Consider the following 20,556-nt stretch of genomic DNA (forward strand, 5'->3'; position numbering starts at 1 on the left):
ACACACAATTTAACAATTTTTAATAAAAATGGTGGGCTGCTTGAACTCAGATTGACCTATAAAAGAATTGTAAATATCTCAAAAACGATAGCAGCACAAACAAAACTTTTTACTGCACAAACTCATTTTTATATAAATTTGCATCTGATGGGGTCCAACTTCACGTAGTTAAACTACACTGGTTCACTTGACAGTTTGAGACAAAGATGTTTTTACCACCACATGCAGGATATTCTGCGTATTGCAGGGGTGTCCAAACTTTTTGTAAAGGGGGCCAGATTTGGTGTTGTAAAAACGTTGGGGGTCGACCTTGGTTGACGTCCTTTACGTAGAACAATATATTTAAGCAAATTTTAGCAAGCCATTCATTCTGTGTGTCACGTTTGCTTTATTTATTTATTTTTTTATTAATAATTTCAACTATCTCGCAACTAGACTTTGTGGCATTCTCTTTCGACTCTCAGGTTCTTGCGAAATACTGCTTCTGTGAAATTAAACTAGCTTCAAGTTGCTTCAATTTCTCGCTGTGTATCTTCCTTGTAATCTTGTCGTACATGTCAGCGTGTCTTATTTGGTAATATCGCTTCACATTGAACTCTTTAAAATTAGTGACTGTCTCTTTGCAAATGAAGCAGACATGGTTGTGTATTGTAGTGAAGAGATAGTCCCATTTCCACCTATCCTTGAAGCGTCGGCCGTTGCAGTCAATATTTTTTGTTGTATGTCGCCATTTTACAAAATTGGAAGTAAAGGGTCACACAAGGTAATGTTGGTTAGAGTGCTGCCGCCTTTTAGTGGGCAAATGAAGAGCAGCATTTAGTGTGTAAACTACTTCATATGCTGGTAGCAGTAATGCTGACCAATTTATTAAGTTTGTGTGCTGGCCAGACGTTATTGCCTTTATGACAGTGGCTTGGGGCCGGATGAAATTTGACCACAGGCCACATTTGGCCCCCGGGCCGGACTTTGGACATAACTGGCGTATTGCCTTGTTGACCAAAACAACACTGCACAAATATTGCAGCGACACTTGTCCCCTGAGGGTTACATGTGGCCCCTTTTTAGCCCTTGTTTCAGAAAAATACTACTGTAGAACCACCACTGTCATATTGTGTTGTTTCCAAGAATTCACAGCGGGATTTAGCTTCCCTTAAACCAAATTGAAAGTAGGCTAATATAAAAAATTTTGGGGGTCATTTTAGGAGATGAAGAAGGCTACCAGAATATAACCCTGTCCTTGATGACTGACTACTCCATGAACTCCAGTGGGAAACAGGAATGGTGGGACATTGCCATTGGAGGCTGTTCCCCTTCCTTATGTGGGGTTCTCCCTATGATCATATTCAATGATAAAGTCAGCCCACCCAGTCTTGGATTCCTCGCCGGATATGGGTGAGAAATTAATGCTGTATAATCATGATCATGAAATACCAGTTGTGGGCTATGTTTCTAGAGTTGTGGGTCGACATACCAATTAATACATGTCTTTGTTAGCTATTTGCCTATTAGCCAAAGCTTGCAAAGCGGTTGCTGCAGATTCTTGCATTCTTTATCATTTGCGCTTTCCAGCCGATTCTTTGTATGACTTGCAACAACATATGTTTTTTTCTCAGCCCCGAACAGTTGACGGTATGTGGTGAAACTTTTTTGTGCTGTTTTTGTCGTAATGGTTAACGCACTCAACTTACGGCAGTATGGCTCTTTCTGCAACTAACATGCCCAGTAGCGGAAGCAGCTGATAATCCCTCTTTATGTATGTACCGTATTGACCCGAATTATTATTATTAATATTACTATTATTATATTATCATTCCGATTTTTATTCATAATTTATTTGTTTTGTGCTGTGTAATACTAGCAGTATTTATTAATGATTTGGTGTAGTTTTTTGGGCTGTGGAACAAAGTGATGGAATTATAATGTATTCTTACGGGAAAATCCTACTCGACATACGACGACATTTCGACTTATAAACAAGGTCCTGGAATGAATTAACTTCGTATGTAAAGTATTTTTATTTGACTTTTCATGTGTAAAAATAGTATAGTGCTAAGTACAGCAAAAAAGAAATTGCGATGGTAGCCATGTTATAATCGTATATGAGGTCACTTCCTGTTTATTTTCAGGTATTTCAGGGCGTTTACGGTTGATAACAGGTCCTGTCAATGGAATGGCGAATAGGGCCATTGGACATGAATAGGAAATTTTGTTCTATGGAAATGAATGTGCAAGTTTTTGTCAAATTTTGGCAGAGCAGTACATTTTTGCTGCAAGAAAAATAACAGCCTGGTGCGCTTCAATATCCTAAATTTTTTTATGTGTAAAAGATGTGAATTGGATAAAAACTGTAGGTGAAGTAGCATTGAGAAATGTCAGTTTTTCTTCTAAAAACCTGCGGTTTGGGGCGAACGGAATTTTTGGGTATGTCAAACAAAAGAAAACCTGCGAGAAGTCCGGACGTTTTGGTGTATGAACGGCGTTGATGGGTCAAACTGTTTTGGCTTGAAAGAAATACTATTTAAAAAAAAAAAAAAAAAAAAAAAAAAAGGATTTTTATAGGTTATAACATGGTAGAAATAGAAAACAACTTTTATATATCCGTGGTTTATATCCACAATATTTTTTTCTACATGCATTGTACTGAGGGAAACACGAAAGTGTCGACTTCAAATACTAATCAACATTTGATATGATATTAATTTTTGTTTGATTACACTCATTTCTCTTGCATTTTCCAGGATCATGGGTTTGTATGTGTCTGTTGTCCTGGTCATTGGAAAGTTTGTACGAGGCTTCTTCAGCGAAATCTCTCACTCCATCATGTTTGAGGAGCTTCCCTGTGTAGACCGCATACTGAAGCTTTGTATGGACATCTTCCTGGTTAGTATGTATGCAGTATGAAATTACAAAACTAAATCTATTTGAATATTTTCCCCTTTTGCCACGATACAACCAGCAGATGCTTATGGTACAAGCACGTGGCGTTCCATGACCGGGCTCGGAACTTGAATATGCTCGGATTTTCTCCATAAGAGATAATAGGCTTGCAGGATTTTAGATTTAAATAAAAAAAAGAACGGGCATACCTGTTATAGGTTCAAAAGAAATGTCATTGCACAAAACTTACAATAGAATGTACCTGAAACATAATGCAGTTTCTCTAAATCCTGCTGGTGTTAGTGTTTTTTCTGCCAGTTACATGACAGATTTAAGGTTTGTGATGGACAATACGTGTAGATGTGTGGTTGATCTGGTGTATATTTTATGTATTCTTGCATTTTGAAAACTAGTGTAAGCAGAGCCGGTTTTGGGCAAGCATGTATGAGGGGGCAGTCAGAAATGTGTAGGGGGAATCCATCATATGTACACATTATGCTCCAGCACCCTAAAGTGCCTATAGTAACAGCGTTTTCCTCATTGAATTGTTGTTAGCTGTGTCCAACCCCAGCCTTGAGCAGGGCCGGCCCAGCCTATACGCAGACTATGCAGCTGCTTAGGGCCCCTGACCACCAGGGGGGCCCCCAATCTGGCAATTGTTCGTGTTCTATTTCGTTTACTACAGTTTGCTTTATTTGACTTTTGTGAGTTTTGAGACTAGATTACAAGCTTAAAAAAATAAAAGTTCTTCCTTAACTTCTTTCCTTCCTCTTTTAGAAAAAGGTTTGGCGCTATCTACAGTAAGTACTGACAATCATTTGGGGTGAGAAGTTTGAAGTATGCAGTGCAACAAAATCTGATTAATATACAAAATATGGACGTATGGGTTGGATTGCATATATGGGTTTCACAGTACACTGTGACGAAATGGTGGGCCAAAAATATGGGGCCCTTTGCATTATTTTGCTTAGGGCCCCCAAATGGCCTGGGCCGGCCCTGGCCTTGAGAAGTGGATTTCACTTAGTCAGACCTCTACCTTCAGACCTGTCTAACTTGGGTGTCCAACCTGAGGACTAAGCTCCTAAGGTTATGAGGGACGCAAACTCCCTGACCACAATAAGGTGGCAATCCCTGAAGGGGGGAAATGGAACAATAAAGTAAATAAAATATCCTTCATCCAGATTTTATAAACTAACAAGTATCAACATAACATATATCTTAACTGGATGACATAATTCTCATATAAATTGTAACCTTAGAACTGAAAATTAGTATTATGAATAATACTAAAAAAATACTTCTCAAACTAATATTTAAAACACAAAAGATATAGAACAGAACATTTGATCTTTTTATGGGCTGTTTTTTTTTTTGTTAGCAACCAGACTGTTGAAAAATCTCCCTTCACTCCACTCCCCTCTACAACAATAGTCTCCTACTTCCTGTTGCAAAAAAACTCAAAGTCTTCCCGCTCTGTGGTGCGTTGAAACCGGACATCACATTGTCTAGCGACGTGTAGGCTCATTTAAATACTAACAGTGATTGGATGTTTACTGTGGGCTGTGCGCCCTTTACTGTGTGCGCGCACTGACAAGCCTGTGAATACACACACAGCAGAGGGAAAGACAGACGAGAGAGAACTGATACTGTATCGTCTTTGTGTCCCCTATTCGGCTGATTTTTCCCACCACTGCAGATTAATCTGTCAATTTCTAATGTATTAATTTTATATATACATATACAGTATATTGGGGTTGCAGCTATCGATTATTTAGTTGAGTGTTTTTCAACCTTTTCTGAGTCACGGCACGTTTTTATATTGGAAAAAATCTCGCGGCACATCACAAACCAACAATGTTCCAAAATTACTTTCTATACAGTATATTTAATTATACTGTAATTTCTCAGTATTTATGCTTACTCGGCGTGAAACTTAAATCTGTTTAGATTAATACAAAGCCGATATCCTGACAAGAATCTTCTTCAACAGCGTTCAGTCTCTCTGTTTTTATTTTTTATAGCAGTTATGCTTGAAAAGCTCAGAATTATCAGACAGAAGGACTTTAGCCATGTCTTAAACCACATTAGGGCCGAGCATCTCACTGACGATGGCTTTGCAGACAAGTAGTATTAATGTCCCTGCCACAGTGTGGGACTTTTTGGATTTAGCAACAAGTTCAGCAACAAGCTAACTGGCTTTGAGGGCTTTCTCATTTACCTTTGTAGTTTTCTCAAAAAAAGGTTGCCTGTTTCTCTGTTTTCACAAAGGCGAACACTGTCAAAATAGTCTATAGTTTGAAGCGACGAGTGTTTCGTTTGTAGATGATAAGCTGGACCATGTCGCATTCAAAAACTGCTCGGATTTTTAGCCATCAGCCATCTTCGACAATGTGTTGGAATAAAACACGGGGAGGATTGACAATCGTCACAAATGGATAAAATAGAAAGGACACTTTCGTGTATATCGACACTTGACGAGTCTAATCAAAAGTAGACGTGCTGGGTTCCACATTGTCGCGGACAGCAAGGTGGCTGAAGGCTAGAAATCTGAGCAGTTTTTGAACGCAACAGGAGCAATACCTCGCTCACCTGCACACGACCGAGAGCTTTCTACCTACTCCTTGTTTCCTACTGCAACTCCGCCTGACAATGTAAAAAAAAAAAAGCGATATTGGATAATTTCTCGCGGCACACCTGACGATTTCTCACGGCACACTAGTGTGCCGCCACACACTGGTTGAAAAAGACTGATTTATGTAATCAATTAATCTATCAATTAGAGCTGTCCCGACTAGTCGACATAGTCGACGTCATCGATGACGTAAATCCGTCGACGAGCACAACATCCCGTCGACGGTTAATGAAGGGTTAAAAAAATATATGCGTGGAAAGTTAGAATGTCGGATGCTCTGTTTGCAAGCGGGGAAAGCGGCACAAAGCCAAAAAAAAAGCGCACCAGAGTGTCCAAAACATTGACTTATTTCAAAGAAACAAAGGAGAGTACACTCTTCTGTCCTGTCTGTTCAGTTCCAAGCTTGGCTGCGCGTCGGCCGTGAATAAACAACTCAAGCGCCTTCACGCAGTTTGTAATTTTTTTTTTCCTTCATTTTTTGTACACCAGAGGGTGCTGTCACCTTACTAAATAATAATGTTTCATTGACAATGGGCCTATAAGTGCTATTAGTATTGTTCTTAATGCTAATTGAAAGGTTTATTTCATGTTATGGTTTATTTTAATGTATAGAAAATTATATAAGGTTAAAAGGTCATAAATATATACAGTATATACAGTCATTGCACTCAAGGGAGAGATTGTCAATGATAAGGTAATAAGGTAAAGGCAATTCATATAGGCAATTCATTGATATATAATTAAGGTTAAAAAGGAAAAAGGTGAAAAGTTTTTGTTAATTTCTAATTGTGTTGCTTTATTTGTGTGCACCGTAGCTCTTACGGTGTGTTTACATCAAGGATGGAATAAAAGTTGTAAACCATCAGTTTAAGAGACCATCTTTTCAATCGGGATGCTACACTAGTTAATTCTATCAGCATTTGAACTCATTGTTTATTTGTGATTTATTATTGTTATTTACGTGTTTATTTGTACTTTAATAAATAATTTGAGTGTTCCAATATGTTTTTTGTGAATTGATAAGCGTCAACAAAAATTTCATTGCTAAATTAGTAAAAAAAATAATAATAATAATAATAATTTAATTATTAGATTAGTCGACTAATCGTAAAAATAGTCGGCTGACTAATCAGGAGAAAATTAGTCGTTTGGGACAGCCCTACTATCAATTAGTTCGAATAATCGAGTAATCGGATAAGGAACATTTAAAGAATCAATTTTAGGAGATGTAAAACAAAGGCTTGCAAAGATTGCACATTCAAAAGAGCATAAAATGTGAATACAAAATAAGGTTCCCCGAGTGTTTTTTCAAACTATGCAGAATTGCACTTTCATTTCACAAGAGCAATAAATGCATTAAACAATACATTAAAATATATGAGCTTAAAAATTCCTAAATGAGGATCGAAGTACAACAGAACAACACTTGGCTAACTTGCATAACAAAAGTCCGCTAGCTTAAATGCTATAAAAGGTTCTTTTTTTTTAAACAATGCCCTGAACAAATCGTCCAAACACATATTCCCACAAAAAACTGCTTAATATACCTTTAAACTAAATTACGAATGCATAAACAATCATATGACCTCAAACAAAAACTGCAACCCTATGTTGGTCTTAACATGGAGCATATAGATCCAGCCACGTTAGATGAGTTATGTCATATTCACTGTTGAGGAGGGCAGTGTATCCACTCATTTCAATAAAACTAGGGATGTCCCGATAGCATATTTTTGCAAGCCTGAGCCCGAGTTATCTGTTTTTGAGTTCCGATCTGATACCGTTTGTTTTTTTTATTTGAACCAAAGTTGCAAACATGTTACAGTACTGTTCTGTACTGTTTACAGTACTTCCTCTTCTGCATTTTTGGGGAGTGTTGCGGAGTATAAAACTTATATTTTTGTCCATCCATCCATCCATTATCTTCCGCTTAGTCCGGGGTCGGGTCGCGGGGGCAGCAGCTTTAGCAGGGAAGCCCAGAATTCCCTCTCCCCAGCCACTTCAGCCAGCTCCTCCGGCAGGATTCCAAGGCGTTCCCAGGCCAGCCGAGCGACATAGTCTCTCCAGCGTGTCCTGGGTCGACCCCGGGGCCTCCCGCCGGTGGGACATGCCCGGAACACCTCTCCAGGGAGGTGTCCAGGAGGCATTCGAACTAGATGCCCGAGCCACCTCAACTGGCTCCTCTCAACGCGGAGGAGTAGCGGCTCGACACCAAGCCCCTCCCGGATGACCGAGCTTCTCACCCTATCTCTAAGGGAGAGCCCGGGCACCCTGCGGAGGAAACTAATTTCGGCCGCTTGTATCCGGGATCTTGTTCTTTCGGTCACGACCCACAGCTCGTGACCATAGGTGAGGGTAGGAACGTAGATCGACCGGTAAATCGAGAGCTTCGCCTTTTGGCTCAGCTCCTTCTTCACCACAACGGACCGGTGCAGAGTCCGCATCACTGCAGACGCTGCACCGATCCGCCTGTCAATCTCCCGCTCCCTCCTACCCTCACTCGTGAACAAGACCCCAAGATACTTGAACTCCTCCACTTGGGGCAGGATCTCCTCCCCGGCCCGGAGAGGGCATGCCACCCTTTTCCGGCTGAGGACCATGGTCTCAGATTTGGAGGTGCTGATCTTCATCCCAACCGCTTCACACTCGGCTGCGAACCGCCCCAATGAGAGTTGGAAGTCACGGCTTGATGAAGCCAACAGAACCACATCATCTGCAAAAAGCAGAGATGAAATGCTGAGGCCACCAAACCAGACACCCTCAACGCTTCGGCTGCGCCTAGAAATTCTGTCCATAAAAATTATGAACAGAATCGGTGATAAAGGGCAGCCTTGGCGGAGTCCAATCCTCACTGGGAACGAATTCGACTTACTGCCGGCAATGCGGACCAGACTCTGACACCGGTCGTACAGCGACCGAACAGCCCTTACCAAGGGGCTCGGTACCCCGTACTCCCAGAGCACCCTCCACAGGACTCCCCTAGGCACACGGTCGAGCGCCTTCTCCAAATCCACAAAACACATGTAGACTGGTTGGGCGAACTCCCATGCAGCCTCAAGGACCCTGCCGAGGGTGTAGAGCTGGTCCACTGTTCCACGGCCGGGACGAAAACCACACTGCTCCTCCTGAATCCGAGATTCGACTTCCCAACGGACCCTCCTCTCCAGCACCCCTGAATAGACTTTACCGGGGAGGCTGAGGAGTGTGATCCCTCTATAATTGGAACACACCCTCCGGTCCCCCTTTTTGAAAAGAGGGACCACCACCCCGGTCTGCCAATCCAGAGGCACTGTCCCCGATGTCCACGCGATGTTGTAGAGGCGTGTCAGCCATGACCGCCCTACAACATCCAGGGCCTTTAGGAACTCCGGGCGGATCTCATCTACCCCCGGGGCCTTGCCACCGGGGAGCTTACCAACCGCCTCAGTGACTTCCACCCCAGAGATCGAAGGGCCCACCTCAGAGTCCCCAGACCCTGCTTCCTCAAAGGAAGGCGTGTTGGTGGAATTGAGGAGGGCTTCGAAGTATTCTCCCCACCGACTCACGACGTCCTGAGTCGAGGTCAGCAGTACACCATCTTCACTATACACAGTGTTAATGGTGCACTGCTTTCCTCTCCTCAGACGCCGGATGGTGGACCAGAATTTCCTCGAAGCCGTCCGGAAGTCGTTTTCCATGGCCTTGCCGAACTCCTCCCATGTCCGAGTTTTTGCCTCGGCGACCGCCGAAGCCGCAGTCCGCTTGGCCAGCCGGTACCTGTCAGCTGCCTCCGGAGTCCCACAGGCCAAAAAGGCCTGATAGGCCTCCTTCTTCAGCTTGACAGCATCCCTTACCACTGGTGTCCACCAGCGGGTTCGGGGATTGCCGCCACGACAGGCACCAACCACCTTACGGCCACAGCTCCAATCGGCCGCCTCAACAATGGAGGTGCGGAACATGGCCCACTCGGACTCAATGTCCCCCACCTCCCACGGGACAAGGGAGAAGTTCTGCCGGAGGTGGGTGTTGAAACTCTTTCTGACAGGGGATTCCGCCAGACGTTCCCAGCAGACCCTCACAATACATTTTGGGCCTGCCAGGCCTTATATTTTATATATTTTTTTCTTTTGGAAATGCCTTAGTATTTCGGAATTATATTGTTACTTTTTAGCCCATTTAAAAAAAATTTTTTTGAAAACCTGATCTTTTCACCAGATGGCGATCCTCTGAAAAACGGCCCAATCGGCCTGATTTCTGATCACGCGATCGGATCGGGGACATCTCTAAATAAAACTAAATGCAAACCCTTTAAAAACTAACCATTACAATGCCACTCTAATTAAACAACCTCGAAGCAGCAACATTTGATTAGCTTTTTTCTAATCAAATTACTAAAGTTAATCGATTAATTGTTGCAGCGCTAATATATATGCTTAATTATCCTCCTGAAACTGAGATATCGGGATTATTTTTCAGGTGCGTGAGACTGGAGAGCTGGAGCTTGAAGAGGAGCTTTATTCAAAACTCATCTTCCTTTATCGATCGCCAGAAACCATGATTAAATGGACTAGGGACACCTGCAGCCGAGACCAACGTTGAAACACTAACTGGCTGTGTTCTTACCTGTCAAATTTTGGATACGAAAATAAGGGACATTTTCCAGCGCTCGCTGTCCCCTCAACTAAGCTCCGGTATCCCTTCCATTTTAGGACAGGAGTACAAGATATCTAAATAAACAACTTGTCAACAGTTTATGAATTAGGTGATCAGAATCTGATAGGTCTACCTTTGTTGACGTTAAATTCTGTGAACATCACTGAGCCCCATCCTGCTCCAAGGAATGGACAGTCTTCCTTCGTGGCTCGTTTGCTCGGTCCAGTTCTCTTCTCAATTCAAGACAGACACACAGACTCATCAGATTGCTTATTCCTTGGACGTTTTTGAAGACTCCAAGCAGATAACCCGGGATGAATTTGGCTAGAATTTTTTGCTAGAACTCCCTGACATAGTCACCAAGCAGCAGAAATTTTCATTTTTTAAACACTGACACATCTTTACAATGGTATATCGATTCTTGGCGGGAGCATATCGATGACCTTTTGGGATACCAAGTATTACAGAAGTGTTACAGCATCGCAGTACAGTGGTACCTCTACTTACAAACGTCTCAACATACAGAAAATTCAGGTTAAGACACGCCTCAATGGGAAAATATTGCCTCTTGTTACGAAAGAAATTTCAGGATAAGAAAGGCAAAAACACAGTATGGCTGGTACCCGCGGCTCCTAGAATTTACTGAATGTAACATAGTAATAGCTGCTCTGCCATTGGTTATTGCCTAGCATTCCTGGCATCCAGTTGGCTAAGAGGGACTTCTACTGTATGTGTATGTGTGTATCCCAGCATCCTCCTCATTCGCCCCTCGTGTTCCGACAGCTTTACATGAGTGTATTAACTTTTATTCTTTATTCTTGTTTTTTTACATTATGCACAACTGAGATTTTATGTTTATTGTGCAATAATCTAATTGTAACATATTTGTTACATGTTTTGATGCATTTTTATGCATTACAAAAGATGTCTGAATTTTGGGGGCTTGGAACGGATAAGGACATTTACATGAAAAATATGTCTTTACTTACAGAATTTTCCGGTTACAAAACTACTACCAGAACCAATTGATTTAATTAAGTATAGGTACCACTGTATATCACATTTCAAAAACATCCTAAAACCACCAAAATGCAAAGAAAACGGCTTTTACCAGTTATACCTGGCTATAACACACAACAAAAGACAACAGGTCTTACACGTGCAGTAGGTTACTGCATTACACTTACTGTAACAGGGCATACACAAGAAACTGATTGTGATACAAAAATCTTTTTTCAATTATGTGCCAAATAACAGTTAACAAAAACACCATTAAGCACACCCTCCACCTCCTAATTTATACATTAACATGGAAGATGTTCTGAACCTCCCCATCAGAGCAAATAAAAAAAAAAGTCAACTTTTTTTCTCTTAAAGATCTGATCAATTTCCTGTTTCCTGCATTGTCCTTTCTTATTTCATTAATTTAACACGTTGTCCGTTACCTCTCTGGTTTGTCCATTTTTTTGTTGTTCCAGAAAATGCTTGTGCATTTGAACCAATCAGAGCTAACTATCCATGCTAATCACATTAGCCAATTGAACAAACAACTGAGTTCAGGGTTGTTTGGTGTGCGCATGTGCATATCCACACAACTCGTCAGATACACTGTGACTGACCTAGTGGACATAACTCCATGGTATAAATATCAGTGTAAACCTATTACGACACACAAGCATTTTATTTAGACTTGTTGTTAACACATGTTTGTGAATCTGACGTAAGTGTATTGTTTTCTTGGAGATGCTGGTGGTGGCAGCCTGGCAGGTAAGTAATTTAACACAAAATTGTCCGATAATGACTTTTTAACCGATATCCAGATACTGTCCAACCAAAAATCCGATATGGATATCAAACCAATACTGATATATGTGGTCATCGACAGAACATAATATTGCTAATTGCATTGTGATGCCCCACTGCATGCTTTAATAATGATAAACGTAACAACTTATTACAAATAAACATTCTTTGAAGAATAAGCTGTGCTAAGCTGTGACCAACCCCCTTACAAAGGCAGAAGGCTTCTACATTCACTTAGGCATATTAGCCCAAAACAGACTTTCCCCACTCTTACCCCTGCCGATAACGGCGATCTTGATGTTGTCCAACTTCAAAATCCGATAGATATACAAGGTCGTGGACTTTACATATTCATGCTAATTGTATTGTGATGCCCCACAGGATGCTTTAATGATGAGATGGCAAAGAATTACAAATACAGGCAGGCAATCATTGAGCGCATGGCTTAAAGTGAGGGGAAAAAATTGATTTGACAGAAACTTAACATTCCAAAGATTGGTGGTGGTGGTGGTGGTGGGGGGGGGGGGGGGGGGGGTAATATTGTCAAGGTGGTGTTCGAAGTACAGTGGCACCTCTACCTACAACATCGTTTCTGGAAGTGGTCTCGTAACCTGAAAATTCCGTAAGTAGAGACGCGTTTTCCATGTAAATACCTTTATCCATTCCAAGCACTTCTGAAACATCACATTAAATTTTAGAATCGGGGTAAAACCGGAATAATACAACAAAGAAATTTGAATCATTGCATATACCTAACAGTTAATAACTGCAATGAAGCGCATAATAGAACAATGCAGACAAGCAAGGGCAAAAATCTTCCCTTTCAAGAGAGGCGATGTCCTCTTCTTTCACAAGATTGAAAATTGTATTGGCTTTGCGGCAGACTACCGTTTCTGTGTTTCCGGTGATTTTTCTTTTCCTAAAACCAGTAAAGTCCCCCTATCATCACAAAACCGACTCCTTTTGCATGAAAGGATAGTCACGCTCTTGGAAGGCGTTTGATGTTTTCCTCTTTCAAGATGGTGCCCATCAGCTATCTCACCCTTCGTGACACAAAAACGCGAGGAGACCTGTGCTCTAATATGCTACTTATGTAGTGAACCTTGTGTGGGCTTAAAAAAAACTTTGTGAGACAAAAACGCGAGGAGACTTGTGCTCTTTTGGCGAAGACGTCGACTAGCTATAACAACAAAAACACCATCGCCCCTGTGGATGTCATCATACTGCGACACCTAAATTGAAATGTTATCAACAATAGGCCAATCCAATGGCAAAGGTGGGTAGTAATAGCCTGTTACATTTACTTGAGTTACTTTTTGAGAAAAATTTACTTCTTAAGACTAGTTTTACCACTCAATACTTTTTACTTGAGAATCCACTATTTTGGGCTACAGTAGATGTGTTACATTTTTCGTCTTTATTCTTCATATTGATTTTATTTTTGCCAGAGATGCCGACATAGGCCTCTAGCAGTTTCAACAATGAGACGTCGCAACAATAACAACGATTCCATTATACCAATCAGAAGTTTTTTCTACTACTTGCACTCATGCTCTTTGGATGGGTGAATCAGTGTTTTTCTGGTTGAATTCAATATTTTTTGGGGGACATTTTTGGCCTAATATGGTCATGTATGAGGTTATAGTACATTAATAACAGTTCATAGAGATACAGTGCTGGAGAAAAACAATTAAAAAAAAAAATTCAAACATAGTGAACACTTAAAATGTTACTCATTACTTGAGTTCTTTTCAACAAATACTTGTACTTGAGTAGATTTTTGGACGACTACTTTTACTTGAGTAATATTATTTAGAAGTAACGCTACTCTTGAGTAATATTTATGGCCACTCTAGCCACCTCTAGCCAATGGGAGAGCAAAATTGCATTACTGAAGCATGATAAGATTATGAACAATAGGGCAGCAGGATCTTATGACGCAACATTTAAAAGCAGGAAGTACATATGAATCTTTTACAGTATAGTATTTTTCCTCTTGTAACTCTCGTAACTATTTTCCCGTTGACATGTATCGCAACCTGAAAATTACGTTTGTAGAGACGTTAGTAAGTAGAGGTACTACTGTACCTCAATTACAGTTAAGGTAAAAGTTTAGATGTACAGTATTTAAATAACAATACTACATAGCAAAATCATGAGTTAATTTGAGTTAAACAATAATTTTTAGAGTTTGTCATTCTCAAAGATTCCGAGTTAAAATATTAACATCTCCAAGTGTTAATTCATTAATGGTGTTAAATATCTGACACGGTCGGTGTTGTTCATGGTGTTGTTTTGATAGAGGAGAGCGCAATTTAAGAACTTATTTTCTTACAATATGTCTTAATTTTAAATCTTCATTGTGTTTTTGTTAAGGTTCTAGAGGAGCAGGGGACCCAAGCGCAGAAACGGGAGAAAACTGGCAGTTATAACCGTTTATTGAAGGTTTTAAGGGGTTGAAATTATGTGCCAGAAGACACAGGCAAACTAAATCTGGGAAACTAAAAGCAGATTGAGCTCGATTAAGGAGTCTCTGGATAGTAGCAGTTAGAGATTATGAATCCAGCCTCATGGAGTCGAGTCATTGATCTGAAGTTGAAGTGAGGCCAAGGACTGCCTTTAAGTGTATGCCACCTAAAATGAAATCTTAAATAGCATTACTATTGGAATTTAAATTTAATAGAGACGTTTCAACTATATGCAACAATTGGGCATAGTGTAAATGATGAGAAATCAGTCTTCAAATCTGCTGTTTCGCTCATGTCATCACAGCACTTCGGCGCCTCCATCTTGGTGATGACTTCAATGGATTTAACATTGGATTGGATGGAGAAGGTATGGTTTTTTTTTTAGAGAATCTGGTTCAAGTGGATCTATAATGTGATATTATCAATCTAGGGGAAGCTGTATGTCCATATACCAGTTCTAAAAAAATTAGCATATTGTGATAAAGTTCATTATTTTCTGTAATGTACTGATAAACATTGGACTTTCATATATTTTAGATTCATTACACACAACTGAAGTAGTTCAAGCCTTTTATTGTTTTAAAATTGATGATTTTGGCAAAAAAGAAAAACAAAAATCCCTATCTCAAAAAATTTGCATATTTCATCCGACCAATACAAAAAATTGTTTTTTTAATACAAAAAAAGTCTACCTTCAATTAATTATATAAGCTATGCACTTAATACTTGGTCGGGAATCCTTTTGCAGAAATGACTGCTTCAATGCGGCGTGGCATGGAGGCAACCAGCCTGTGGCACCGCTGAGGTGTTATGGAGGCCCGGGATGCTTCGATAGCGGCCTTAAGCTCATCCACTGTGTTGGGTCTGGTGTTTCTCAACTTCCTCTTCACAATATCCCACAGATTCTCTATGGGGTTCAGGTCAGGAGAGTTGGCAGGCCAATTGAGCACAGTAATGCCATGGTCAGTAAACCATTTACCAGTGGTTTTGGCACTGTGAGCATGCTGAAATATGAAACCTTCATCTTCATAAAGCTTTTCAGCAGATGGAAGCATGAAGTGCTCCAAAATCTCCTGATAGCTAGCTGCATTGACCCTGCCCTTGATAAAACACAGTAGACCAACACCAGCAGCTGACATGGCACCTTGACACTGGACTTCAGGCATTTTGGCATTTCTTTCTCCCCAGTCTTCCACCAAACTCTGGCACCTTGATTTCCGAATGACATGCAAAATTTGCTTCCATCTGAAATCAGGGTGCGGTCACCTCTTCTGGTTGTGCAGCGTTTCCTGCCACACTTTTTCCTTCCCACAGATCTCCTAGCCTATTCGCTCAGAAATTTCTTTGTGTCTTAGCTTTTTGCTTGAGGGTGTCAATGATGGCCTTCTGGACAGCAGTCAGGTCGGGAGTCTCGCCCATGATTGCGGTTTTGACTATTGAACCAGGCTGGAGTTTTTAAAAGCCTCCAGAATCTTTTGCAGGGGTTTTGAGTTAATTTGTTGATTCAGATGATTAGGTTAGTAGCTTCTTTAGAGTACCTTTTCATGATATGCTATTTTTTTGAGAAAGGGATTTTTGGTTTTTCTTGACTTTTTTGCCAAAATCATCAATATTAAAACAATAAAAGGCATGAACTACTTCAGTTGTGTGTAATGAAACAAAAATATATGAAAGTCTAATGTTTATCAGTACATTACAGAAAATAATGAACTTTATCACAATATGCTAATTTTTTGAGAAGGACTAGTATGTTGAGTCGTTTTTGGAAAAGCCGGAAGATTAAGAACGAGAAAACGGAGACAACCAACCTGAAGCTTTCTCCCTGGACATCACAAAATCTCATTGTTTTTATCTCCCTACTCCAATTTAATTGCAGGATATTCTTTGTACTATATAAGTATTGATTCCCTGACCACAATATAAATTGTAATTTCATTACAAATAACAGTCTTGTGCTAAATGGAATATAAAAAAGGCATTTATTCAGTATGACAGGGCTAAATTACAGCAGATTGGTCAAAACTGCCATCTTCATGCACCTCCTGAAATTTTTTTAATGCCGCCGGAGTTTCAGCGGACTACTGCGGATCTCATCATTCCCGTTGTGGCCTCGGCGAGCACTCACACTGCCTTGTGTTCTATTGTTGAGAAGCAGCAGTCATGTTATAACTACCAGCCAATAAAAAAATCCTTACAAAAATTATTTTGCATCTTTCCACTAGTATGGTAACAATAAAATAAATTATCCATTTATTAGATGATCTTCAGTCAGCTGATATATTATTTTGAGTTGGCGTCTTCTTCCTGCAAATATAGAAAAGGCAGCACATTGAGAGAAAAGTTTCTGTACACGTATTTGTTCTATGTCATAAACTCAAGATTTTTTTTTTAATCTACTCTGTTTTTCAGACAGTGATCCCTCAATTATCTCTGTTAATGGGGACCAGAACCAAACGCGTAAAGTAAATAAACGCGAAGTAGTGTCACACTCTCATTTCTAACATGCATTTTTAGTGTTTTTATGATATATAAAAAGTATAAAACCCTTTAAATGCATATGTTGCCATTAGAACATTCAATAATAGTTTAAAACATTTAAATGAAATATAAATAACGAATAAAATGTATAAGTATAAATTAGGGCTGTCAAAATTTTCGCGTTAACGGGCAGTAATTATTTTTTCTAATAAATTACGTTAAAATATTTGACGCAATTAACGCACATGGCCCGCTCAGATTAAAATGACAGCTGTGTAATGTCCGCTTGTTACTTGTTTTTTGTGTTTGGCGCCCTCTGCTGGCGCTTCGGTCCAACTGATTTTATAGCTTTTACCACCACGAATAAGAGGGTAATTATTGACATCAACAATGGCGAGTTATTAGTTTATTTTTTTCATTAAAAAATTTTCTAATTTTAATGAAACGAAAACATTAAGAGTTTTAATATAAAATTTCTATAACATGTACTAACGTTTAAGAACTACAAGTCTTTCTATTTATGGATCGCTTTAAGAGAATGTTAATAATGTTAATGCCATCTTGTTGATTTATTGTTATAATAAGCTAATACAGTACTTATTTACCGTATGTTGAATGTATATATCCATCTTGTGTCTTATCTTTCCATTCCAACAATAATTTACAGAAAAATATGGCATATTTTAGAGATGGTTTGAATTGCGATTAATTACGATTAATTAATTTTTAAGCTGTAATTAACTCGATTAAAAATGTTAATCGTTTGACAGCCCTAGTATAAATACATATTGTACATCTATTCTCTCTCCCTTTTGATACATGTGTGTAATTGTATATACTCTAGTCCTGTAACATCAATCGATTAACTTGAGTAATTCAATTAGAGAGAGAAAAAAATGCTACCTCAAGTATTCGTTTAATTATAAGTGCCATTGTTATGGTTTGATTTGAAAGTCTTTGCATTTAGTGCAAAAATCCCTAGTTTTATTGATTAGGGTGGATACACTGCCCTCTAGTGGAAACAGTGAATATGACATAACTCATTTCTCATGGCTGGATCCAGCTTCTCCCTGTTAAGATCAACATCAGCCAAGTTTTTGTTTGAGCTAATGTTTTTTTTTAATGCATTCATAATTTAATTATTGGTATACTTACCTGTTTTTTGTGGGATTATGTGTTTAAACCATTTGTTAAGAGCATTAAAAAAAAAAGTTACCATTTTATAGCATTTAAGCTAGTTGACTTTTGTTCTGTAATTTTTTTTATACCGTTTGAGGCTCTGCTCAGGTATTTCAATTTTTTTATGTTCCTTATCCGATTACTCGATTATTCAAACTAACTAGTTCATCGATTAATCGACTACTAAAATAATCGATAGCTGCAGCCCAAATATACCCAACATATGTAGCTGTAAATAAAGTGTACATAAATGTTTTTAGAACTCTTTTTTTTTTTTTTTTTCCCCAAAATCCGCAAAACACTGAAGGTCGCGAAAGTTGATCCGCAAAGTAGTGAGGGATTGCTGTACAGGTCGCACCTGAGTATCAATGAAAAAAAAAAAAAAAAAAATTGTGATGCTTTTTACAGCACAAACGACTTACATCATTTTTATATGAATTTGTATTGGATGGGGGCCAACTTCACAGAGGTGTAAAGTTTGTAATAATTTGTATTTAATCATGCTGTGTGCAAGTGAGGATACAATACATGAAAAAAAAGGGCTGTCAAACGATTAAAATTTTTAATCGAGTTAATTACAGCTTAAAAATTAATCAATCATAATTAATCGCAATTAATTGCAATTAACCATCTATAAAATATGCCATATTTTTCTGTAAATTATATATATATTCTGTAAAATAAATTGTTGGAATGGAAAGATAAGACACAAGATGGATATATACATTCAACATACGGTACATAAGGACTGTAGTGGGCATTTCATTCTACTGTCATTTAAATCTGTCTATGCTGTCCTCACTCCGAAGCGTCTACTTTTTCCAAAGCTAGACAGCTAGTGAACGACGCCTTAATAATCAGACTTCTTCCTTTTTCATCTGATTTATTAATAAAATGGCCTCAAACCATTGTCCTCTTTAGACCGTCGTAAAACTACAAAAAAAAAAAAAAAAAAAGTACACAAGCATTGCATTAGCAACAACGTTAGCTTAGCACGCTATACAGGTTCACTAAACATAAAAAGCGTCTCATACAAAAAATATAACACTTCGCTTACTAACATAATATGTACATTCTTTACAACAACCATACTTACGGACAAATCTTGTCCAAGGATCATATAAGCACAACATTACAACGTAGGCGTCAGCCCGAGACGTCGTGCAGCCATATTGAACTAGCAAGAAAACAATAAACCATGTCGCAAAGCGACCACAAGAGTTCGCTGTTAGACAGGACAAAAAGCCTTGCTGTAAAACACACCAAAAGGCAGAATACTGTCTGAACGGGACATGTGCGTTAATTGCGTCAAATATTTTAACGTGATTAATTTTAAAAAATAGTTACCACGCGTTAACGCGATAATTTTGACAGCCCTAGAAAAAATAATTTTAATCACTTTTTTCAAAGCCCTTTTAAACAAAGAAAGACAGCATCAATATTTAATATACTCTAGAAACAACATTATTTCATTCTCTCACACTTCAGAAAAGAAGGATTCCCCGATTACCATGCTTTGTACTAAAATGGTAACAGGAGAACTTCAGGGACCATTCAAATGGCGTACCGCAAGCAACACGTCACTTCCGCTCATTAATATTCATGACATTAGCTACTGTTGCCACCGTTTGTCCCTAATAGGAAATGAATGGAAATCGTGTACGACGGAGATGTTTACAGAGCTAAACCTACCAATTCTCTCCGAAAATGATGTGCCTGGTGCCAAATTCACTGGCAAAGAGGTGGAAGCACATAAAAATGTTCAGTTAAAGAGATGGCTTGAGTGTCGGAGGCTGAAAAAAACGAAAAAAACGGCCCGACCTAAGCATAGGTTTAGCTTTTTTATTGACGCGACTGACAATGACATTCTCCTGTTTCAACAAGCTATCCTTTACCATCAGCCCCGTCTTTCTTATATATCCTCTTGGGGGTAATTTAGTTAGCTTTGTGTAGCGATCGCAAATGCTACTCAGTGACAGCCAACGAACACTTTTAATTTTTTCATTGATAACACATCTTAATTCTATAATTTATTTACACTTCCCCCTTACTAAAGTTTTTTTTTTTATATATATATCTAACAGAAACGGTAACAGTGGCAGTCAGATACCATTGTAATTCTTTTCAGGTCATTCATTGTCAGACAGAAGCAGTACGGCACAACGTTACGCTAAAAAAATTAGTTAAAAATATAAAAATGGCTTACCTCTTTGTCCTCTGAAAGACCATTCCAACCCAACATAATGTTTACTGCATATGAAATGTGAATGGATTCACCGAGCTGGTGTTAAAGTCCGCGCAAGTTGATTCGGTCTTCACATTTTTCCTCCTGAGTTTTTGGTTTCCGGAAACATATGAAGAAAACATCCTTCATGTGTCGTAATGTCTAGAGTCGTTTCTACAAGTTCCAAAAAAGCAATGCGTGATCGGCATGTTCGTTTTTTAAAGATTACCGACGAAAAGTAGCACAAAATACGTAGTGTCTAT

At 39.2% G+C, this 20,556-nt stretch overlaps 2 protein-coding genes across 6 annotated transcripts in view; one reads left to right on the plus strand and one right to left on the minus strand.

The window, feature by feature from the left end:
* Positions 1-12,413, plus strand: part of piezo1 (piezo type mechanosensitive ion channel component 1 (Er blood group)) — a 92,408-nt gene extending 79,995 nt beyond the window's left edge. For all 3 annotated transcript variants that reach the window (XM_057847405.1, XM_057847406.1, XM_057847407.1), the window contains 3 exons: positions 1,203-1,392; positions 2,739-2,880; positions 9,965-12,413. In XM_057847405.1, coding sequence (XP_057703388.1) covers positions 1,203-1,392; positions 2,739-2,880; positions 9,965-10,087 — 455 coding nt within the window. In that variant the 3' untranslated portion in view covers positions 10,088-12,413. The remainder of the gene's footprint in view (positions 1-1,202; positions 1,393-2,738; positions 2,881-9,964) is intronic.
* Positions 1-20,556, minus strand: part of ddx51 (DEAD (Asp-Glu-Ala-Asp) box polypeptide 51) — a 99,948-nt gene that overhangs the window by 60,788 nt on the left and 18,604 nt on the right. For 2 of the 3 annotated variants that reach the window (XM_057847420.1, XM_057847421.1), the window contains exon 16: positions 10,275-10,371. In XM_057847420.1, the coding sequence (XP_057703403.1) occupies positions 10,275-10,371 (97 nt within the window). Of the gene's footprint in view, positions 1-10,274; positions 10,372-16,120; positions 16,717-20,556 lie in introns of those variants that run through there. The other variant, XM_057847422.1, reaches the window with a different exon arrangement.

Source organism: Corythoichthys intestinalis, chromosome 10 (genome assembly GCF_030265065.1).
Source record: "Corythoichthys intestinalis isolate RoL2023-P3 chromosome 10, ASM3026506v1, whole genome shotgun sequence".
NCBI classification, from domain to species: domain Eukaryota; kingdom Metazoa; phylum Chordata; class Actinopteri; order Syngnathiformes; family Syngnathidae; genus Corythoichthys; species Corythoichthys intestinalis.